Here is a 23,807-nt window from a genome sequence, read left to right on the forward strand (position 1 = left end):
ACTGGGGTAGTGAAGTACATCTCTTATCAGAATATACACTGGGGTGTGGCACATAATAAGCCCATTGAGTGGAAGTTCTCCGCAACAATGAGAACGTGTTAATGTATAAGCAGAGATATAGTTTAATTCAGTTTGGCAGAAGCCACGATCCACACCTACTATAAACATGGAAAGTCCTATAAAACAATGTCCAAAGTCTATGGTTGCAGGTGATAAAAGTTTAACCCAGATACAGTTAAGCAAAGAGAGGGCAACTATGTATTGCTTTGTGGACTGGAGAAGTTCTTACACATGGCTGAAGTAATAGGATGGCCTTTCTCCCTCCCCTGGCTCTTCTATTATCTGTGCTGGCTTCATTTGTAGAATGGCCCTCTGTTGGACCTTAAGAAGACTAATGTGTGACAATGTGTGAGCCACACATTTCTCCCAGGGCAAGAAGCAAGATATTGTGATAGACATGACCTCAAGATCACAGGTAGAGAATTTTCTAAAAGAAGGACACTCTGTTGAGCTGAAATTCTAAGTGCTAATCCCCCTCTATGGTAAGCTAAAAATAAAACATCACTGTGTAAAATTAATACTATGTGCAATTAACATAGTCTTTATTTATTGCAGAGAAATCATATCTACCACATATATCAAAGAAGAGTGGCTAGCAGGCAGGTGCATTATAAATATTAGCTAAATCTTGATTAAAATCTAATTTTTATGCCAGGTAGATACTTTTTAAGATTGGGGTATGGAGTGTAAAAATTAAAGTGTAAAAAAAAAAGTAAATTCCAAAACCAAAATTCCAAACTGGGTCACTATGTCTTCAAACACCTCTACTGTCTGAGCAATTGGAAGCTTTTTAAAGTCTCTTTGCTTTGGGTAAAATGGACAAAAATTAAACAGATCCATGGGAAATTGTTTATCGCACATCTTCAAAGGATTTTACAAGATTTAAACTAATACCTGTAATTCTTCTGAGGATATTAGGTCACAGCACACTGCTGGAGAACAGGATATGTCATGTAAATTTTGCTTTTATTTCCTTAGATGATGGAATGCGACAAGAGCCATACCTAAACTCTGCAAATACATACCTCAGAAACACCCAGAGCATTTCCTTCTCTGTTCTAACTATCCCTGGGCCTAGACCTGGAAGCTTCTTGCCCCTGCACAATCTAATCTTCCAAGCTGACTGATTCAATCTGGCTTCTCTCAGTTCTGATTGAAATGTTCTGCTTGACCTCATACTGACTTAGGCTCTAATCTTCTGGCTCCTTCTCATTTCTATGGCTCATTCTGTCTTCACCTGTGTCTAGCTTGTTCTTTCTGCAAATTTCATCCCTCCACACACACTCTCTTCTCTCTCTTCTCTTCTCTTCTCTTCTCTCCCTCCCTCCCTCCCTTCCTCCCTCCCTCTTTTTCCTCTCTGCTCTTTAGTAAACTCTCTTTCCTATGAGAGTTGGATGTATCCTATCTCTGACTCATTCTGTCAGATCTTTCTCTGATTCATCACTTTGTCTGCCCCTCAATTAGGTGTCATTTTCAAACATGGCTGCTTCCTTCTACAAACTAACCTTACCTTCATTGTTAGGCATTAAAGGTACATAGTAAGGGCATGATGGTATTCCAGCCAGATCATGCTGCAATCCCAGAATCTGCATTCTGGCCAGATCATTTAGGCTTAGAAGGCCTTTGGATATGATCCCTTGGATTAAAATTCCTTTATAACATCAGAAAGCCAACTCTGTTTTGTCATATGCCCAGAAAAGAGGATATAGTGTGTGGTCACAGCAGCCGATGGCTGCCATAAGGACTGGATATAATCCTACAACCAAGGTACTCCCACAAAAAATTACCCAGCATTTCCCTCGATGTTCAGTGTTCAGAGGTTCTAAGAACAACACTGAAGGGAAACACAGTGATCACCACAGCCTGTGAACTAACAGAGTCAGGGAGGTGAAACATGAACAGTAACTATTAGCATTTGCTCTAATGTTTCCATTTTTAGAAACAAACCTCTGGGGTGTACATCACTTAGCAGTGGGAAAATCTAATCAGTATTGACTATGGCTAAATGGTTTACATTGTAAAACATGACTGAGGACACCACTACATTGCCCAAAGACATCTTATACCCAGTACAGTCCTGATTGCACAGTGTGCTGCTTTCTCCGCTCAGAAGGGGCAATAGAGATTGAGCAGCCTGGGACCCAGGCTTTTGGCCAGCTCCAGCCCCAGTACCCCAGAGTACAATAACTGAGATAGTCCCCACTTCTCTGGCTGCCAACAACTTTCCCTCGGAAACAGGGCAGCTAGGAGCATATACTTAATAATTGATCTTCATGAACACTTTGAACATAACCCTGGCACAGTACTTGGCAGATGGTGGGCATCCAAAAAGTTAAGCCAAAGTGGAGGTAGGGATGGGAAAGAGAAGGCAGCAGAGAAGGAAGAGAAATTGTGTTTGTTTGCATTTGTTTGATTTTGTTTTTCAAGACAGGGTTTCTCTGTGTAGCCCTGGCTGTCCTGGAACTCACTCTGTAGACCAGGCTGGCCTCGAACTCAGAGATCAGCCTGTCTCTGCCTCCAGAGTGCTGGGATTAAAGGTGTACACCACCATGCCCAGCTTGGAAGAAAGATTTTTAAAAGCAATCTTTGATTGATTCTTGTAGCCCCTAGCCTTTTGGCACTAAGAGGCAAATGGGGGAAATCATAATACTTTTTAGAAAGATTTTTATGTTTTTGTGTCTGTGTGCATGAACGCCACATGTGTTTGTGCCCATAAAGGCCATAAGAGGGCACTGGAGTCACTGAAGCTTAGGTCCTAGGATTGAAACTCTGATCCTCTAAAAAAGCAAGCGCTTTTAGTTGCTATGCCATCTCTCCAGCCCCATAGGAGTTTTTGATTGGTTGGTTGGTTGGTTGGTTGGTTGGTTGGTTGGTTGGTTAAAGAACTATTATTTTATTATTTGTGTGTATTCGGAGTTTAGGGGTATTGGTCTTTATTGTTGTTATGTATAGATTTATTTTTCCCTGTATGTAAGATGGCTGGGTATGTACATATGAGTTCAGTGCCTTCAGAGGCTAGAGTTATTAGAATTTCCAGGCACTAAAGTTACAGGCAGTTAAAAGCTACCCAGTGTTGAGACAGGGAACTAAACTGGGGTCTTCAGTAAGAACAGTATGTGCCTGTACATGAACTCACAGAGACTGAAGCAGTTCTAAGCTGAGAGGAGACATGGACACATGCTCTCATACTGCCCCCAAAAGCTATCTCCAAATGATAACCACTTACAAGTTAAAAATTAGTTTTCTCCAAGAAACTCTCACTAGGAAAACAAATCACGCTTAAGGGTAGGTCCCAGACACAGAGGTAGATGGTCGTCACAAAATGAACTCCATGGCATCTGCAGCCCCTTGCCTCCAGAAGGCTCCCATTTGTTTGTTTGTATCTGGGCATTTCCCTTACCCTTGCAGGTCCTCTTGTATAAATATGGCTCCCATTTTTGTGCTTTTATAGGACTGCTATGTATGTATGTGTGTGTGAGTGAGTGTGTCTCTGCATCTGTCTGTGTTCCTTATGCCTTTTCTTCTGTTTGCTTTGTCCTATTCCAAAATGTTTGTTTCTGTTTTGTTTTATTTTGTTATTATTCCTTAGATGCGGTTTGTTTTTGAATGAGAGACAGGAAGGGTATGGATCCAGATGGGAGGGAAAGTGAAGAGGAAGCGAAAGGAGCTGGGGGAGGGGAAACCACAATAACATAGTGTATGAAAAAGGATCTATTTTCAATAAAAACAAAGAACAGCATGTGCTCTTAAACATTAAGCCATCTCTGCAGCCACACCCCCATCCACAGTAGTTCTTAACCTTAGGCATAGCAAATGCTGCCATGTGCATAGCCTAACAGGAAATCAGTAGCATCCTCTTCACTGACAAGAACTCACAACATGGCTCCAGTGGGGGGACACCATGTGCAGGGCCTGCTGCAATTACAGGGATACACAACATGTTCTTAACTTTAGGTACTGGACAGCCAGGTGAGGAGACAGAGCACACACATGAAACACAACCACAAAGCCTGCATGTGTAGAGAACAGACAAGGAACATCATAGAATGCTAATAGCTGAACTGTCAACACATGGCTTTGAAGCCCAGTGCCCCTATAACGTCCCTAACAAGGCTGCCATCCTATGCATGCACACTTGCTGTGAAAGGGGACCTGCCTCAAGAGGCAGTTCATACCTTCTGTGACCACTCACCTGCCCTTTTTACACAGAGTGCTTCAGAACAAGAAAGTGTTTGCTGGGAAAACAACAACAGGAATGCTGAGGAATTAGTTATAGAAGTGTCTACCTCCCAGATTTCCACTGAGGCTTTCTTAGTAACGTATTAAATGTTGCTCAGTGGACCTTTTGCCTTGATGCTTTTATTCATGGACATTCCTTCCAGACTACTAAAAACCAGGAAATCCAAAGGGGAAAAGGTCTAGAAAGGATTCAGAAAGAGCTATATTGATGAACAGCTACAGCACTTGGTATCGCTAGGACATCTGCTATAACCTTAGTGTCAGGAATAGTCTATACAGGATATAAAAATCTCATTTTCTACAGATCATCACTAATTCTCAGTATTCTACTTACTTTAGTCCAAAATTTACTTTAGTCCAAAATTTAAAAATATCAAACTTGGAGAGGGGAGTGTTCAAGCACTGGGATTCAAGTAAAAACAGTTTTGCTGCTTCCATTTGTTAACTGATGCCCAAGCCACAGTGAGCTCCACTACATTCCAGGTACGCACAGTTCATTTTCAGCATGAACTTGGGCCCTTTAGAATTGGTTGATAAGAGAATTGTTCTGTTTGCTATTAACAGATTAACATGGTAGCACTAATGAATCAATTAAATCAGAGTCCCTGCCACCCACCACCACCACCACCAAAGGGCCAAAGCAGGATAAACCAGCAGGAGCGGAGGTCCCACTTGACTCTTACCCCTTGGCCCACTGGATCTATCCTTGCTGAGTCTCTGTAGGACTGCAGAAGATGAATTTTCCAGCTCACCTGTGTTTTGAGAATGATACCCACAAATATAAGTATTCACTAACATCCCACTGGATTCTCTCTGATTTGAGCCACCCTCTGGAAGAGCAGAGCAGAGCCATGACCCTTTGTGACAGAATTAGGAGGCTGGGTCATGGACATGAGCACTCTTGTGCTCTGCCCCTGGGAGATATACAATGAGCAGGTGACTTGAAGCAGGCTAACAAGGCTACTAGGTACCTGGGAACCCTACAAGAAACCACATCTGCATCGTTGGGTGTTACTGTATAATCCAATGACTGGAGCAAAATGATTCTGTACCTCTCACATGTCTTTTGTGGATTTTTAAAACACATTACCAATGCAACTTAAAGACTGGATATGTCCTGTCAGTGCTGACTTATGCTCTTCTTGAGACATACCAGGTAATGAAATCTCCACCACGTTTTTAACACCCATCCCTAACTGGGTAAGTCTTATTAGGCAAGCACTATCAGCAGCTTGGACTGCAACAGGAATGTATGTGTGCATGGGGTACATAAATGGGGGCGGGGATGAAGTCATAACAAAACTAGAGGTAGGAGAAAGAATGGTGTGGAAGGACTGTGTAAGCCAGGGGTCGGCTGGAGTTCATGTGGAGAGGGAGCAGGGTGTGACTGCATGGGCGCCATATTCCTGGATTGGGCGATTCCCTCAGACACACCATGCTATTCTCCTTTACCTTTGGGAAAGTTCAATTTTCAGAAAGAGAGAAGCCAAAGAGCATTACAGAGAACTCCCCATAAACCCAAATTAGAAGCACTGTGTCTAGAAATGCAAGACTTCCCTCTGCAGCAGTCCCAGATGATAAAGGCAGAACCCAAGCACCTCGCTGCACTCACTGCACGGGAACTCGACTTCTGCAGAGCCAGGAAGGCAGTTCACAGTCAAGGGCAAAAGCAAACCCATGCAAGGAAAACCCACACAGAGGAACAGAGGCAGAGACAGGGCTAAGGCCGGAAGTCCCGTCCTTGAGTCTGTCTACACCAAGGCTTTTCAGATCAGGATGGCCTCCAGAAAGTGAATCCATGTGCCCAGATCTCAAGAACTACAGATAAGTCATTCTGACACATCCAGAAAGCGCACAGCTGCCCGGTGAACGATTATGCTTGATCTTAGAAAGTGGGTGGTGTGTCTCCAGTTGTAAGAGCAGGTCTGTCATGATGCACGGTGTCACTTTCATAAGGAAGATCTACAGACATTTATTGACTCTTGTTAAGAGCCGAATGTTCCAAAGTCTGTCGATGTTTATTCCAAAGCCCTACCAGAAGATTTCTTAGGAAAACTGACTGGACCTCCAGAGGAGTAACGGGCATAGACTAACCACTGACTTCTTGTACCTGCTCTGCTCAGTTCCTGGGGAACATCAGGAAACAAAACCCAGATGGGGATCTTGGAGTATCTGAGCTAGATAGGAAATTCTGTGAACCCACTTAAGTGAGAATCACACCCTGGTATGACAGATATATGACTGCAAATTCAGAGGTATGACTGGAAAGATTTCGTCTGAAGGGAAGTAAAAATTCCCTGTAAGGAGCCTAAGACAGCTCGTTCACACTAATTCTAAAGACAGCAGCCTACACAGGAGCTACAACGTTAAGTCAATGCATGCAAGTTCCCGAGGGCAGTCTTTAGATGCACACACCTCCACTCGAACTCTTTATGGTCCAGAAACAGGTGCAGAATCTGCCCAATATTTGCTCAAAAATAATACAAAATATTTGGAGTATTTTTCACCCAGCTTTTGCTGAGAGGCAAAGAAGCAGCACTCGCTTGGTGTGGCTTTATGGCTATACCTGAACCCTCCCGCAAGAACAAAGCGGAGGACACAGGACACGTGAAAGTATCTGCAAACATCCAGTCAGCCTCATTTCGGAACCAACAGCACCCCTACATGCAATGACTGGGTGTTGCTCCCAAAGCTTGCCAGTTTCAGCTCCGAGGAAGGGGCTCTGGCTTGTACAACGGATGAACCGAATGCAATGATTTAAAGAAACTCAAAACTAAACTCTGAGCTAGATAGATAGTGCCATAGATTACCAGCAGAGGACAATCAGAAACGAGTTTCTGGTGTCAACCTATCACCGACTTTCACACCTGCATTAGATGCACAGTTGAGAATCACAGCTCTGTTTCTTCCTTCTGATTCCCAGGGGGAAAGCCCAAAGCTAACCCTAAGGCAACCTCCACAGTAGAGGCACACCATGGCTTCCGCGCCTTACTTACAGATTTTGCCCTCGTCTCTGGCGAAAGGGAAGCAGCAAAGCTGGCCCATGGTCCCGGTGTTCCTGGCGGGCACCCCACCGGGAGGCTGCGGCTACACCAAGGTCTGCTTGGCCGCCGCCTGCAGCCGGGAGCTCAGCGCAGCACCGCGGAGAGAAAGAGAAGGGAGCTTACAGCCTCAGAAAAGGCTCCTCCTCCTGGCCCTCCAGTTCCAGCGACTGCTCCGGGACGCACTGGCAAGGGAAGTGGCCATATGCTCGCCCAATTCTCCCAGCACCCGAGCCCTGACCGACCGCCCTGAGATGAGGACCACGTGTCAGCATGTGTCTTTAAGAAGGTAAAGGAGAAAACCCGAGTCTTCACCCACACAGACCAATGCAGCAATTACACGGAATTACATGGAAATTCAAACCAGGTTTTTTTTTTTAAAGCCATCGTTTCTCTCTGTTATTTAAACAGGAAGAGCTGCCCAACATACTTTTGTTTGTCGCCTTGTGTACAGAGAACACGGCACAGCAGAACGCTATAAATTCCACTTCTTTCAATAAATTCTACTTGTCTCAAGTGCCATTAAATACCCAACAAACTGTAAAACAATAGAAATGGGTGCGGGAGGCTGGAATCAACTGTTACCTGCACTTTACACATATCGTCCATAAGTTCCGGATCTTTTTTAAAATACTCTCTCATTCTCTTATTAAATCATTAGTCAACATGATGACATTTGAAATTGTAGCATCCAACATCTTAGTGGCATAGAAAATAACCTCGGCTCTAGACACAACGCAGAGAGCTAGATCAGAGATAAGGGGATCATTCCGACAGAAGCCACAAGGTGACTGCCAAATTCAAGGGCAGCAAAACTACTCATTTCAAGACTCATGATATCATCTGAGATTCATGAGAACATAATGGGCTTCCTGGAGTTGTTTAAAAGCTGTGGTCTGATTCGGGGTGTGGCCATGCACATTGACACTAGACGAAAGAAAGCCTGCTTCAGCTTCTTCCTTCTCTCCCATATGACCTAGTGAGCCCCACACATCAATCAATGAGTCAGTCACTGAAGTGAGAGGGAAACAAGAGGGAAATTTCCCAGTGGATTTGAACATAGCACACAGACCAGGAGAGTGTACCGTGCAGGATAAGAAATTCATCCATCTTACAGATTCTAGGTGTTGTGCTAAAAACAAAAAGCTGGCCTGCAATAGAATATACTTTCAATAGCCTTTTCATACAGAAGTTAACAACACGGGTGACTGGCTTGAGGGATGCTATGCAAGCCCTGCATCTCTGCCCCGCCCCTCTCCTTTGAAGGGAGAAACAGAGTCTCTCTATTAGACAGGGAGATCCTGAACTCTGCAGCCCAGGTGAGTTAAACCAGCAGTCCTTCTGCTTCAGCCGCTCTGGTAGCCGGGACTGGAGATGTGAACCCCTATACTAGGCCAGAATTTTGATGCTCTTAAGTTTTGTACACATCTTGAGAACTTTTAGAGCACATCAAGGGATATAAGCTATTTCTATGGCTCGTAGGGTACATAATATATACTTCAAGTATTTCAATTTGCAAGATTAGAAATACTGCAAAGGTCTATGCAATAAAAGCATACATTTACTGAGTGAAATTCCTAGGTCTCTCTACATAATTAAAACTAATATTTGAAACATTATATATCCTTAAGTGGATTTCCCTTTTTTGGAGTATTTTATAGTAAAAATATAATGCTTAGTTTGCCTGTATTTTAAGTGAGCACTCTATTGGTTACATATTATATTATATAATATTATATTATATTATATTGAACAGTGCTATTCTTTAAGTCATATTTCACTGTCAGAACCAGTCTGTGAGTTCACAGCTTACTGGCCTATTTCAACTATTCCACTGTTTCCTTTCAAGTTCTTCAATGCATGAGGCAAAACTTTAAACTAAGAAATAAGATTGTTGTGTGTGATTGTAAAATACTCTTTAAAGTAGTAGTATATAGAAACCTCTTTTTATTTTAATTGCATGTGTACCTACATGCCAGAAGAGGCCATCCGATCCCATTATAGATGGTGGTGAACCACCATGTGGTTGCTGGGAATTGAACTCAGGACCTCTGGAAGAGCAGATAACCACTCAGTTATCTCTTCAGCCCCTGGACCTCTGATGACTAGTAAGCAGACAGGGCTGAGTTCTAAGAATATGAGCCTCACATTGCACAGCAAGCACTTTAACAACTGAGTCATCTCCCCAGACCTGACATGACCTTTAGAATCATAAAACTGTAAGTTTGAATTCAAGATCTGTTGGGTGTTTACAACCATGAAAGATTAACCTGTCTGAATCTGAGTGTCTTCACTGATAAATTTATTTTCAAGTTCTAAAAATGTCATTGCAAAGTAGAAAGTACAGGGGAGTAAGAAAGACGAGAACAGAATGACTGGCTAAATGTACCTCAGAGTTTGTAGGATCAGCTAGCAAGCCTGCCCACTCCTCTGACAGTTTTCTGCCCTGCCAGTGTGCCAGATTGAGCCCTATCTCCAAATACAAGGCCCCTTAACTCAAAAATCACTATCCAGAGGGGGACAGCTTTATGGTGAATGTCACCAGCTCGACTTTGTTAAATACCCCCACTGCTGCTGCTTCCAAAACCCTGTGAGTTTCCAATTGTGAGTAGAACACTGAAAATGTGTCTATAGCTAAGGACCAGTGTCTGTAAGAATATTCTACAAAGGGCTATACGACCTTACAGACATCTCCACAGACACCCAGAGTGAGATAAGCTGCCTGGATATGGTGGCATAGGTCTAGGATCTGAGTGCTTCAAAGGCTGAGGCAAGAGGATCTTGAATTTAGAGAAGCCTGGGCAACATAGGTGGACGCCATCTCAACAAACAAAAAGCTAAAGTGGTAAAAAAAATGGTGAATAAACCACAAATTTAAAAAAAGATAAAAAAAACCCACAGAGTAACTTAAGGCAGGTGCTTGACTCCAGAAAATCAAATAACCCCATTAAAAAATGGGGCTCAGAGCTAAACAAAGAATTCTCACCTGAGGAATACCGAATGGCTGAGAAGCACCTGAAAAAATGTTCAACATCCTTAATCATCAGGGAAATGCAAATCAAAACAACCCTGAGATTCCACTTCACACCAATCAGAATAACTAAGATCAAAAATTCAGGTGACAGCAGATGCTGGTGAGGATGTGGAGAGAGAGGAACACTCCTCCATTGTTGGTGGGATTGCAAGCTTGTACAACCACTCTGGAAATCAGTCTGGTGGTTCCTCAGAAAATTGGACATAGTACTACCTGAGGATCCCGCAAACCTCTCCTGGGCATATATCCAGAAGATGTTCCAACCGGTAAGAAGGACACATGCTCCACTATGTTCATAGCAGCCTTATTTATAATAGCCAGAAGCTGGAAAGAACCCAGATGCCCCTCAACAGAGGAATGGATAGAGAAAATGTGGTACATTTACACAATGGAGTACTACTCAGCTATTAAAAAGAATGAATTTATGAAATTCCTAGGCAAATGAATGGACCTGGAGGGCATCATCCTGAGTGAGGTAACCCAATCACAAAAGAAGTCACATGGTATGTACTCACTGATAAGTGGATATTAGCCCAGAAACTTAGAATACCCAAGATATAAGATACAATTTGCGAAACACATGAAACTCAAGAAGAACAAAAACCAAAGTGTGTATACTTTGCCCCTTCTTAGAATTGGGAACAAAACACCCATGGAAGGAGTTACAGAGACAAAGTTTGGAGCTGAGACGAAAGGATGGACCATCTAGAGACTGCCATATCCAGGGATCCATCCCATAATCAGCCTCCAAACGCTGACACCATTGCATACACTAGCAAGATTTTGCTGAAAGGACCCTGATATAGCTGTCTCTTGTGAGACTATGCCGGGGCCTAGCAAACACAGAAGTGGATGCTCACAGTCAGCTATTGGATGGATCACAGGGCCCCCAATGGAGGAGTTAGAGAAAGTACCCAAGGAGCTAAAAGGATCTGCAACCCTATAGGTGGAACAACAATATGAACTAACCAGTACCCGCCCCGGAGCTTGTGTCTCTACCTGCATATGTATCAGAAGATGACCTAGTCGGCCATCAGTGGAAAGAGAGGCCCATTGGTCTTGCAAACTTTATATGCCTCAGTACAGGGGAATGGCAGGGCCAAGAAGTGGGAGTGGGTGGGTAGGGGAGTGGGTGGGGGAGGGTGTGGGGGACTTTTGGGATAGCATTGGAAATGTAAATTAAGTGAATACCTAATTTAAAAAAAAAAAGAATCTAACAATCGGCTGGTACTGCCTACATGCCAGGCACTTGCAACACTCCATAGAATATTTTACTCATCTGTTTGATCCTTACAACAGCTCCAGGAAGTATGAGCTAGCCCAAAATCTCCAACTTAATCGCAGAAAAGTAAGGGGGGGAAAAGCTGGAGTGGGATGCGAAACCAACTTGTCTGGCTCTTAGCCAAATGTACGAAATGACACTGTACGCACAGAGATTAATGGCAGCCAGTCCTCATGGTAGCACACTTAAAATCTTCACTCTGTTCTCCACATTTCACCACCACAGGCTTTATTAACACTGCTAGCATGATATGATCACATTTAAAGACAGAGGGCCTATGCACAGGTCCCTTTGGAGCTGACGCTTAGAGATGCTGCCTCCCACTCGTGGAGAGAGGACTCAGTCAGGAGCAAGTGCCCAATAAGAGCTGTCCCGCAGGAGATCAATAGCCTCTGCCACTCATGAGCCACCTCCCAGGGCTCTGTGCTTTAGGGAAGAATGGCACACTCACTTTAGCAATATATGAGGTCAACCTCACACTGAGGAGGCTGAGGACCAGCCTGGGCTACACAGTGAGGACTATCTTAAAAATAAAACTGAGAGAGAGGCGTATTTGGCACATAAAGTTTGAGAGCGTTGATGTAAACACAAACCTTAACCTTTTGTGCTTGCTTCTCTTGGGAGCCCGACTGCAGGCAAATGGTGCTTAGAGCACTATAGATCTCCTCTAGGATTTGGGGGTTTTCTTATAAGGGTCGAAAATGGCGGGAATGAAACCAATACTCGGAGGGTGGCAACTGCCTCATGTCCACGACATTTGAAGTACTGAGTCCAGTTACTGTCTCTAATAGGCCTAAGTATGATGCAACTGTTCTCTGCTCATCATTTTTCATTTGTGACTAATTATACATCTACACACACACACACACACACACACACACACACACGTGGACTTCAGAGCACTTTTGAGGAAAAGTTCTACTCAAAATAAAGAGCAAATCTTTCTGTCCTGACTCTGAAGCCAGAGCTGTCAGTGAACACCTGCACACTCCACACTTAGCACTGAGGCTGAGGGTCCACCAGTTCTTGGCCAGCCTGGGCTGCAGAGAGAGAGACCCGGTTTCTGATTAATTACTTAATGTGACTATAAAGCTATACAAATTGTTGTTGTTGTCATCAATTCTTGATTGATGGTTTCTTTCGGCTGATTGGTTAAAGAAAACATTAAGTTGAATAACTTGTAGAAATGTAAGAAAGAAAATAAAAAGAGCCTTTTATTCAAAATAGTGGTGAGAAAAAGGACATTAAATCCTAAAGTATGATGAGAGGAAAGACCTGCTCTATCACTCCAAATTCTGGAACATATATGCATTTAAAACAAGGAACACCGCATGGAGAGTCTGTGATTGTGTGATAGGTGGCACACAAAAGGAAACCGTTAAGAGAAAAATGCCACAGTTTCAATGGAACATAGGCTAAGGCCCTAGACCAGCTAGAGGAAGGGCTCAGTCAGCAAACTGTTTGCAATGCAAACATGAGGATCTGAGTTCAAATCCCCAGTGTTATGTAAAAGCTGGGCAAGGCAGCATGTGCCACAAGGCAGAGAAAAGGATGTCCCTTGGGCTCGCTGCCAGTCAGTCTGGCAAAATTGGCAAGCTCCAGATTCAGTGGGAGACCTGGTCTCAAAAAAATGGAGGATAACACCCTATCTTGACCTCTGCTACACACACACACACACACACACACACACACACACACACGCCTACGCACCTGCACACATATGCACACAGGATATATCTGAACGTGTACACATACACATAAATGCTTAATAAAGTTAGTGAACAAAAATCACAAACACTAAGATCTCAAAAGACGAATTATTGCGCCTGAAGGAAATAGGATAATCATACCCAACACTGTAGTTTATTTCTTTATGTTTGTTTGTTTAGAGACAGGGTCACTAGACAAAGCTGGCCTCAACTACCCACAGAGCCAATCATGACTCTGAGCTTTAGATCCTCCTGGGTCCACCTCCCACGTGCTGGTCCATGGGCATGTGCCCCCACTCCTGGTGCTGAAATGAAGCATGAGGGCTTTCTGGGAAAGCTCTCTTCCAACTGAGCTACATCCAAAGCCTGATTTCTCGATGTTAATCGAAGAAAAACAACTTCACAATAAGCACTGGTCTGTTGCGCAGACCCAGAAGCTACATCAGGAATACTGATATGCAAACGCTGTCCTTATCTCCTCTGTAAGGGGAAGGAAAGGCTCTACTATACGCCCTTCAGGAGTTTCTGTCAGTCTGTCTGTCTAGACCTGCCTCTGAAGTATGTGACTCCTTACTGGCTTGTCACTCCTACTGGGTCAGATCCCAGCAGACTTCCTGCCTCTCTTTACAGTACTTTCTTTCTTTTTGTAAGTTAAAAGTTATAGAAATGTGTAGTTGTAAATTGCCATTCTCGGTGTAATTTTAACATGTAATTGGAAAGATTTTTTTTTCCTATAAAGCATACGGAAGAAAAATATAACAAGCCATCCAAAGCATATGTGAGTTAAGGGAAGGGCAGAGATACATAGAAAACTAAGGATATAGAAATAAGTCTCTACTTGGTTTTGTGCTGTGATTTTGAAGTCTCACTCTATAGTGCAGGGTAGCCACAATTCACAGCAATCCTGCCTTGGCTTCTCAAGTAATGGAGCTGTAGATATGAGCCTCCCCAGCCAGCTCGTTCTTTACCAATTAATCCACAACGGGTATCTAAGATCTCATCTAATGAAATGCTGCTTGATGCCAGTTCTCAAATGCCTCCTCATGGTTACTATCGGTCTGTTCTTTCATGCAAATGCTGCCCAGCTTTAAACAACATGTGTAGCCAAAGCCCTTTCCTGTGCTGAGAAGTAAATTACATGGGAGACTCACCCTCCCTGCTCAGAGGGCAGAGAGCATGGGCAGACAGCTAGCTGACAGTGACAGGGGGTCTGATACTCAGCATCTCCAGCCTGCCACACAGCGGTCACCACAATGAACACATTCCGTGTGCTAATACAGGAAGCACAGGGGCTCTAAGGGTAAACTTAACTTTGAAACTGAGAAGTTCAACCAATCAGAGCAGATGAGAACGCAGGGTCCAAAAGAGGGCGAGCCCTCTATTTTCAGCTATAGACCCAGAAGCAAGAAAACCCAGCATTACTAAGGGAGGATTCCTGCCTTTCGGGGACTTAACCAAGATCCATCATCTACAGAAACTTCCAGCTTTCTATAGTCTGTCCTTTTGGGGCTTTAACAACACAACTGCAAAAACTGACACAAGTTACTTGCTCAAGGGTAAGCAAAGAGTTTGGGTGTTAAAAGCGTCTTTGAAAAGCATGACGTATACTGTTGGCTAGTATCCTTGCTTGGCTCCCATTGAGTCCAGTACAGTCATTGCCACCTTAAATTGTAATTGACTGTCTGCCTGACTTCCCACTAGAAAGGCAACTTGAGAGAGAGGTTCCTGCTGGCCCATCTTTGATGGTCAATACACAGCATAATGTCTGGCACTTAACAGGTTCAGAATTATCTGCTTAATAAACTGAATGATACATTGTAGCAATCCAAACTAGACCGATGATGTTCTAAAGGAAAGGAGAAGCCTTTATATACACAATAGTTAACAATGTTTCAGATGCCTACAGGGAGTTGTGAATGAACCACTAATGCAGCCAGAATGAATGAACCCTGAACACAATTCTGAAAGCCTGGCAACTAAAGCCCTTTGCTCTCTACTGTTGTGCCTCATGCCATTCCTGGATTAAGGATCATGATACAAGAAAAGAGAATGGAAACTGGATTTTCATATGGAGCTGGAAGATGAGAATTTTACTTCCCTAGCATTTAATCAGACAGGCAGGAATAACAATCTAGTTATAACGAAAGCTGCAGTTTTGCACAAAATCGATGAAGTGTGGAACCTAACCATTGAAGGAACTTCATAGGTTACTCAGACATCAGGCTAAACACCAGATCTCAGGTTACTCTCTCCCATTGGAAAAGATGGCCAGTAAAGACAGTTTACAAATTCTTCAGTACACTGTTTGAATGCCTTGACCCTCCTAAGAATCTGAATTCTTGCTGCCTGTATTCCCAATACAGATTAAAAACAAACAAACAAAAAAACGTAGCATTTTCTTTTTCTTTTACTAACTTTTCCTTAAGTCCTCTCCTGGGCTCAGGAAAGCCACACAAGGCAGCAATTATGAGCACAACGTAGTCAGGCCTGATGTTAACTGCGTCTGTATGACCTCATTCAGCATTCACAGGAGACGCAGGGGGTCACAACCACTGTCCTCATTTTATAGATGGCTTGGAGTCAAGTGCTGTGCACAAAGCTGTGTATGTGGGAAGCAGCAGCATAACTAGAAAAGGGCCTGAGTCTACCTCACTCACTGGGTTTTCAGCTCTGTACTCTGCTGGCTCACTAGTGCGATCTCTCTCTCTCTCTCTCTCTCTCTCTCTCTCTCTCTCTCTCTCTCTCTCTCTCTCTCTCTCTCTCTCTCTCTCTCTCTCCCCCCGGTTCTAGCCCTGGTTCTTCCACCCCTCACTAATATGGAGAAGGACTGACTGTGTATGACAACTGTGTCTCCTATGATCTCCTCTCATTACCAGATTATTTTGAATAATATATACATTTGTCAACTTTATCACAGCTCACACAACTAAACCATCTTCATCCATGTCTGTATGTACACTATGCACTCACAGACATCATGATAGTTGCTTGTCTTTGTCAATTGGATTTATAACACTGCCATCCTAATGCTTTGATCCTTTAATACATCCCTCATGTTGTGATGACCCCCAACCATAAAATGTTTTCCATTGCTACTTCATAACTGCAATTTTGCTACGGTTGTGAATCATAATGCAAATATCTAATGTGTAGGGTGTATTTGTATTGGAACAAACTGACCCAAAGCTGTTACAGCCCATTGGTTGAGAACTACTGATTTAGAATATTTAGAGAGAGATATACTTCTGGGTATCTCTGATGGGTGTGTCCAGAGGGGATTAGCTGAGGAAAAAAGACCCACCCTGAAAGAACACCATCCCACAGGCTAGGAGCCTTGATGAAATAAAAAAGGGAAGAAAGGGGGCCTGGGAGACGGAACTCTTGAGAAGTGTTTGCAGCAGAAACATGAAGACCTTAGTTCAATTCCCAGCACCCACAGACAAAAGCTGGATATGGTGGCACCCAGCTGTAATCGCAGCAGTGGGGAGCCAGAAGCAGTAAGGTTCTTGGGGTCTATTCAGCAGCTGATCTAGCTGAGTCTGCAAGCTCGGAGTTTAGAAGAGTACTCTGCTTCAAACTATTTAGTGAGCAACTGAGGGAGCCACCTGCTCATCCGATAGGCCAGTTAAAATACTGTGAGCCACTCCAGGATGAATCTTCTCAATTACATATCTTAAAGCTTTGTCTGGAGATGAGCTAGCAGTTTCACAACCTATGCCTATGGCATAGATGCATATATGCCATATCAAACATTACAGAAACCTACATGTGCATCCTTGCTTTTGAAATGCAGTGCTGATCATGAACCAATCTGATGAAGGCTCGGGAATAATGCAGGTCTTTAATGGTAATTTAATAATACATATAAAAACAGGTGTTCTACTATTAGAAAAGTAAGAATATGTTTGTAGTAAGTACTCCAAAATACACACATATGTAACACCATATGTCAGAACTATATGCTGAGCATTTGGGAAATATTATTATGTAGTAGTTTTTATCATAGACTTTTATCATAGACACCATGATAATGTGATGGATTAGCTAGACTGACTACTGGCAACAGGATAGCCTCATATTCATTTCTTATTTTTTAACATTTATTTTACTTTCTTTCCAATTTCACATATGCATGCCTTGCATACAGACTTCCTTCCCCTCCCACCTCCCCGTAAGTATCTCTCTAGCACTTATGTATATCTATTTCATTGTATGACCCAAGGTGAACAGGGCCATCCATGTGCCTGTGGGTTTACAGCTGCCCATGGGAGCTTGGTGGGCTCAGTATGCAGTGATAGGGTATACAACTATAGATAGTGATTCTCCCTCTTCAGGACATATGAAGAGCCAGGAGTGAAGAGGTGGGGTAGAGCCCGGGAGCCCCTCCCCCTTCCTTGACTGACTGTTGATATGACCCATCTTGGGTGCGTTCAGTGTACATTACTACAATGGATATGAGTTCATGGCTAAATGCTGGCTTTTAGCTTTATCTCCTGGCAGTTATATAATCCCCTGCATTGTTTTTATTTTTAGTTCTTTGAGAATTTCATAAACATATTTTAATCACACTCACCAGCCTACGCCCACCCAACTTGTATCCTCTTGGTTTTCTTGTTTTAAGACCACAAAGTACAATTTGTACTGTCCACATACTCTTGGACCCACTGCCATCCAATGGAGAATGATTGCCCTATCAGTGGCTACACAAAGAAAACCAACTCCCCTGTACAGAATTTTATTCGTAATTTTTTTTTAAACTGGGAGTTCAATATTTTAACTTTTTGAAAATACACTTCAAATTGAAGGCTCCACAAACGACTCACAAGGTGATCTATCACTGCTCCATCCTAGTCAAACAGCTGATTTTGTTAGAAGAGAATTCCCACTTAGTGTTGCCTCCTTAATCCATGCCTCCCAAGATGTCTAATAAGCCACATGGTGCGACCACACACCGGCAGATGGATGGATTTTCAGACTAGCCTAGACCACAACTGCCACTTTGTGCCAGCATCCAGATTAACATCTGATAGGCCAGTTAAAATACTGTGAGCCACTCCAGGGTTAATCTTCTCAGTTACATATCTTAAAGCTTTGTCTGAATCATACAAATATAAAGAAATGACCCAAGAATTCCAATGTTAGGTTGCTCTTCATCTGGGTAAGGGGCATGTAAAAATGAAATTTCAAATTTCTTCTTGGAAAACAAATGTTTTATCAAAAAAGTATATGAAAACTGAGTTTAAATTCAATATATATATAAATTAATTTATATATAATCAATCAATAAATCCATTAATATATAATATTTAGCATATCAAAAGCTCAACTTTTTCAACAATATTGTACTTGTTAAATAAGGTCATGTGAGGCAATGGCCAAGCCAGAAGAGTCTTGGTTTTCTTCTTTCTATCACAGCACAGTAGTAAGTAGATCCTTCTTTCCATTTACATAAGACGCCATGCAGATGGTAAACTATAGTCAGCCAATTTACGTTACAAAGGAAACAATCAAGTATCTCGTATTGTGTTGTCATTAAACTAGGTGATACGTTTAAACAAACAAACAAAAATGTCCAGTTAACTGAAGGTGTCAAACAAGAAATGGAACACAGTTCCCTTGGATGACAACCTGATCGCCCTCCTAACATGCTTAAGATGGATTCATTGTGATCAGCCTAAAATGTGAAATGTTCTTAATCATTTCCCCATTGGCCTCTGCAAAAGAAACAAAAACTTCTCAACTTAGCTCCATCACAAAACAGACATTGTTAGACTACAGAATCTAGATTTCGGGACATGGTTACTTTCTAGAGCTCTGTCCCTGAGAGACTGCCTTATTTTGGCAGTTGTTACATTTTTTACCTCGGAACTTTCAATTGGAAGTTAAATGGGGAGATGGGGAGACAGAAAAAGTAAGACAGAAAATTAAACTAGTTTGTATTTTAATATACAGAGTAACAAGTACCATTAAAACTAGTCTATGGGGCTGGTGAAATGGCTTAGTGGTTAAGAGCGCCGACTGCTCTTCTGAAGGTCCCGAGTTCAAATCCCAGCAACCACATGGTGGCTCACAACCATCCTTAACGAAATCTGATGCCCTCTTCTGGAGTATCTGAAGACAGCTACAGTGTACTTACATATAATAAATAAATAAACCTTTAAAAAAAAAACCAAAAAATAACTAGTCTATGGAAATAATATTGGCCAAAATTCTGAAAGCCAAAATCCATGATTTCTTAGACTCATTTATTGCAGCAGGCTTTGGAATGCTTTTCCTTAAGGATTCTTTGTGAGATGCAAATTTTTTGACAGCCTCTCCTCCCACGGAGTTTTATATGGGGTTATTCTTATAGATATTTACTGAACTCAAGAGAGTTGTGAAGAGTCTGTGTTGTTGTCTGTACTCAAGCCTGACACGTTGTGATGTCTTCAAGTTAGGTCACAATGAACTTCTTCTCATCCTTTTCATACAGACCCTTTCCTCTCTCTTGGTCCTCCAGTGGATCTTTGCCCCTATGTGAGCTTGTAAATCCATGGAGTTAACTAACACCTTCCAGGTTTCAGCACAACTGCATCATATGGCATCAAAAACTCACCTCCAGTAACATCACCCCATCTCACTAGAAAGGCTTTACGTGTGGACCAGCCAGGAACAGAGGTGAAAGGCTGGAGTGTTGGAACTGATCTCTATCTTGATGGTGATGATACCTTCCCAGAGAATCTACAAGTAAAACCTCCTTCTCGTGCATGATCTGAATGTGTGTGGCCTTCGCATTACACATCACAGAACGGGGTTTTCTAAATTTTATATGATGTGACAGATTAAAAACAAACCAAGAAGACAGTTCATTGTCACACACTACAATCTCTACTCCTCTGCGCATGATTTCCTGTAATAAAAACTGTGGGAAATACTTTAAGTTTAGGATGTTGGCAAGCTCGTGGTAATAGAGTTGAGATTTCTAGCATTCTTCTTACCCTCTTTTGTAGCTGGAACATGAGTATGGCATCTGCAAAGTCAGAGATGAATGTCAGGCATGGAAGCAAGCAGCCTTACTCTCTGACTCATCCCACCAGAGCCGGGTTCCCGAATTTTACTTCAGAATCTGAGTTTTTATCATCTGCATCTTAGTTTTTATCATCTGCAGTGCCAATTGTACAAACTATGACAAGTCTGTGTTTTTATTTTTTAAAAAACACCTGTCAGTACCATAGTCTATCATTTATCAGTACCATAGTCTGTCTATTGTCAGTACCATAGTCTGTCAATTGTTCTTCAAGAAAACAGCTGGGAGAAGGGTAATGACCACTTTAGACTGCAGCATCTACAAACACTCAAGACCTTCTCTCCAAGCCAATCTGACTCTAACCTTCTTTCTCCCCTACCTAGTGTTGGGATGTTAGAAGAAATAAAGGTTGGAAGGGAGGTAGAGACAAAAGAACCCAAATAAAATAGACTGAAAAATTATGCCTACACATACACATGACAAAGATACAGTCACATAGACACAGAAACACAAGTCTGAGTCAGTCAGTCTCTCTTTCCCTCTCTCCCTCCCTCCCTCTCTCCCTCCCTCCCTCCCTCCCTCCCTCTCTCCTTTTACTCACCACTGCTTTAGCATGACCCAGTGGAAGGGGCAAATGGTGTCTTATATTTTTATAAAAAAAACAACTTTGTCTTCAAGAACACATTAAAGGTGTCTAGCTGGTGAACCTAAAATATTTTTTTCAAAGATTGCAAAACCCACAAAGGTATTTAGCAAGTTATTAGAACCGCGGTTCATCCACAGACAAACACAAGGAAGTGCATTTTCTACTGCAAAAAGAAAATAAAGAGTCAGGTAAGGACAGATCTATCACCAAATACCTCTCTTTACTGAGTGGATCTTCAAGTGGGCATATGATATGAGTCACACACACGCTGCCAAGCTAAATGTTTTAAATGTTTATCAAACAAAGCTCTAGGCTCAAGGATTCTAGAAAGCTCTCAGATTTCTTTCCTGTCTTTCACCCAGTGGGGATAAACAAACCCCACTGATTTCCTTCTCCGAGTTCCTCAAGTGCAAACCAAGGTGAGTCACACTGGCTTGCTTTTTTTTTTTTTTAAGGTTTATTTTTATCTTTTTGGAAAATATGTTTATTTATGTATGTGTGTGTGAGAGAGACAGAGAGACAGAGAGAGAGACAGAGAGAGAGAGACAGAGAGAGAGAGAGAGAGGGAGAGGGAGAGGGAAGGAGGGGGAGGGGAGGGAGGGGGAGGGGGGAGGGCCACACAGAAGAGGGCATCTAATCTCCTAGAAGGGAACTGGATTTATCCACAGTTGTGAGACCCTCAAGGGTACTGAGAGCTGACCTCAGGTATAAAGAACAGCAAGTACTTTTAACTGCTGAGCCATCTCTTCATTCCTGGCAGTGCTCCTTTCTGTAGAGAGTTCACACACATACACACACACATACACACACACACATACACACACACACACAGTGCAAGTACACACAAGCCCAAGTGGGCAGCTTTGTGTCCTGACCCCTAAGTCACACATCACTAGAAATTGGGACACTCAAGTCAGAGGTAAGGGTCCTCAGCCATTCAACTGCATGTTCAAAACAAGTCCTTCTCATTGGCTAAAGCATCCCCTGCCCAAGTATTCAAAAAGCCCGGATGGAACAAGACAAGCTTTTCAGACTCAAAGGATGATCTCTACAGCTAACCACCAGGGCTCCTGGGGACATTCACAATGAGCAGGATCTCTACATGAACGCATGGACTGGGCTCACTCAGGATTCTCCTTAGGCTTTCAGCCCTACAGTCTGGGCCTTGTATTCTGTTGGCCTACTACCATTGACAGACTCAGTCATTCATGCTCTCCTGATTTACAATGGTTCAGCTCCAATTTTCTGCTTAACAGTAGAGCAAAAGCAATCCACAGTCAGAAGAGACTATGTTTTCCATCTGAATTATGGCCTCTTCCTGGGCTAGCAATGTACAGCATGACTCTGTCTCCAGACCTCAGGTGGAACTGAGCTGTCTGTCGATCGCATGATTGCAAGAGCAAGCTATCAGCACTCTACACACAATGTTGTATACCCTGTGACATTTGGATACACACATTTAGTCAAAATTGTATTAGCATATCTCAACATTTGGGAGGTGAAGGGAGGAGAATCCTAAATTCAGGGTCATCCTTGGCTACTTAGTGACTTCGGACTCTCCGAAAGTGGTAAGGTGGGAGGTAGACAGAGCTCAGTTGGTAAAGTGCTTGCTGACCTGAGCAAGCTTGAAGACCTGAGTTCAGTCACAGAACCCATATGAAAAGGTGGGTAAATAGTTACAAAGGAAAAAGTGTCTTCTCCAAAGAGCCTCACTGGATATAACTGCCACACTTTAGACTCTTAGAATGCTGAGTGTGGGCAATTTTTTCTTATTAGTCTTTTGCTTATATATTTTGATTGTGTTTTGTGGAGAGAGAGAGAGAGAGAGAGAGAGAAAGAGAGAGAGAGAGAGAGAGAGAGAGAGAGAATGTGTGTTTCTTGGGGGGTTTTTTGCTTGTTTTTAAAGAAAGGGATAAAGACATGGGTAGGTAGGAAAGTGGGGAGACTGGGAGACTGGGGGAGTTGGGGGAGGGGAAAAGAGTGATTAGAATGTATTGTATAAAATGACTTATTAAAATAAAAAATGAAATTTAAAGCTAAAAATATTAAAATAAAACAAGATGGGGGAGGGGGAAAGCTGGGTGAATTGGCTTGTTTGTAATTGTAGTTCTGGGAAACAGAGTCAGGTGGATCCCTGAGGTTCACAGGTCAGCTAAGCCTCCTCAGTGAGTTCAAGACCAGTGAAAACCCTGTCTGAAAAAGAGAAAGGTGGACAGCTCCTGAGAAATGATATATGAGTTTGCCCTTTGACTTTTACACACATATACACACACACACACACACACACACCTTTGTGCCGAATGAGTTACACAACTATAGGTTAAACTGCATGCCACAGTGGGCCTGCCTAAGCTATGATGGCCATTAGGTTATGTGTATAAATATACTCTCTACTTAAGAGTATTTTCAACGTGCCATAAGTTTATTGGGCTGTATATAGCCCATCACAAATGAGAAGCATCTGTAAGAGTCTGAGAATTAAGCTCCACTTATCCCTCAACTATTCTTTCGGCTCTCTCTGGTTTATTTTTACCACCTCAGCATGGGCAGTCCTACCCATTCGTTCACACATACACAGAGCCTAGGACACCCAGTTTGCAGTGTCCTCATCCACTGATCCTGCTGGTTCACACAGGTGTTTGCTGTGGTTCTCACTGCCCCTGCCTGATGCCGCCCTCTCTGCTGCTCTAAAACGCCTCCTACTCCACCCCTCATCTCCTCCATGCTCAGTTAAACTCTCCTCCCTCATCTCTCCCACAAGACAAGATTACAATGTTCTTCCATGATGTG

At 42.8% G+C, this 23,807-nt stretch overlaps 1 protein-coding gene across 5 annotated transcripts in view; it reads right to left on the reverse strand.

The window, feature by feature from the left end:
- The window catches only part of Akap7 (A-kinase anchoring protein 7), a 119,416-nt gene that overhangs the window by 21,943 nt on the left and 73,666 nt on the right, over window positions 1–23,807 (reverse strand). The window contains exon 1 of one of the 5 annotated variants that reach the window (XM_029482750.2): window positions 7,296–7,570. The exons of the other annotated variants lie outside the window; for them this stretch is intronic. Coding sequence (XP_029338610.1) covers window positions 7,296–7,344 — 49 coding nt within the window. The 5' untranslated portion in view covers window positions 7,345–7,570. Of the gene's footprint in view, window positions 1–7,295; window positions 7,571–23,807 lie in introns of those variants that run through there. 5 annotated transcript variants of the gene reach the window in all.

The sequence above is a fragment of the Mus caroli genome, unplaced genomic scaffold, assembly GCF_978045245.1.
Source record: "Mus caroli unplaced genomic scaffold, Mus_caroli_1 scaffold_9, whole genome shotgun sequence".
Taxonomy (NCBI): Eukaryota; Metazoa; Chordata; class Mammalia; order Rodentia; family Muridae; genus Mus; species Mus caroli.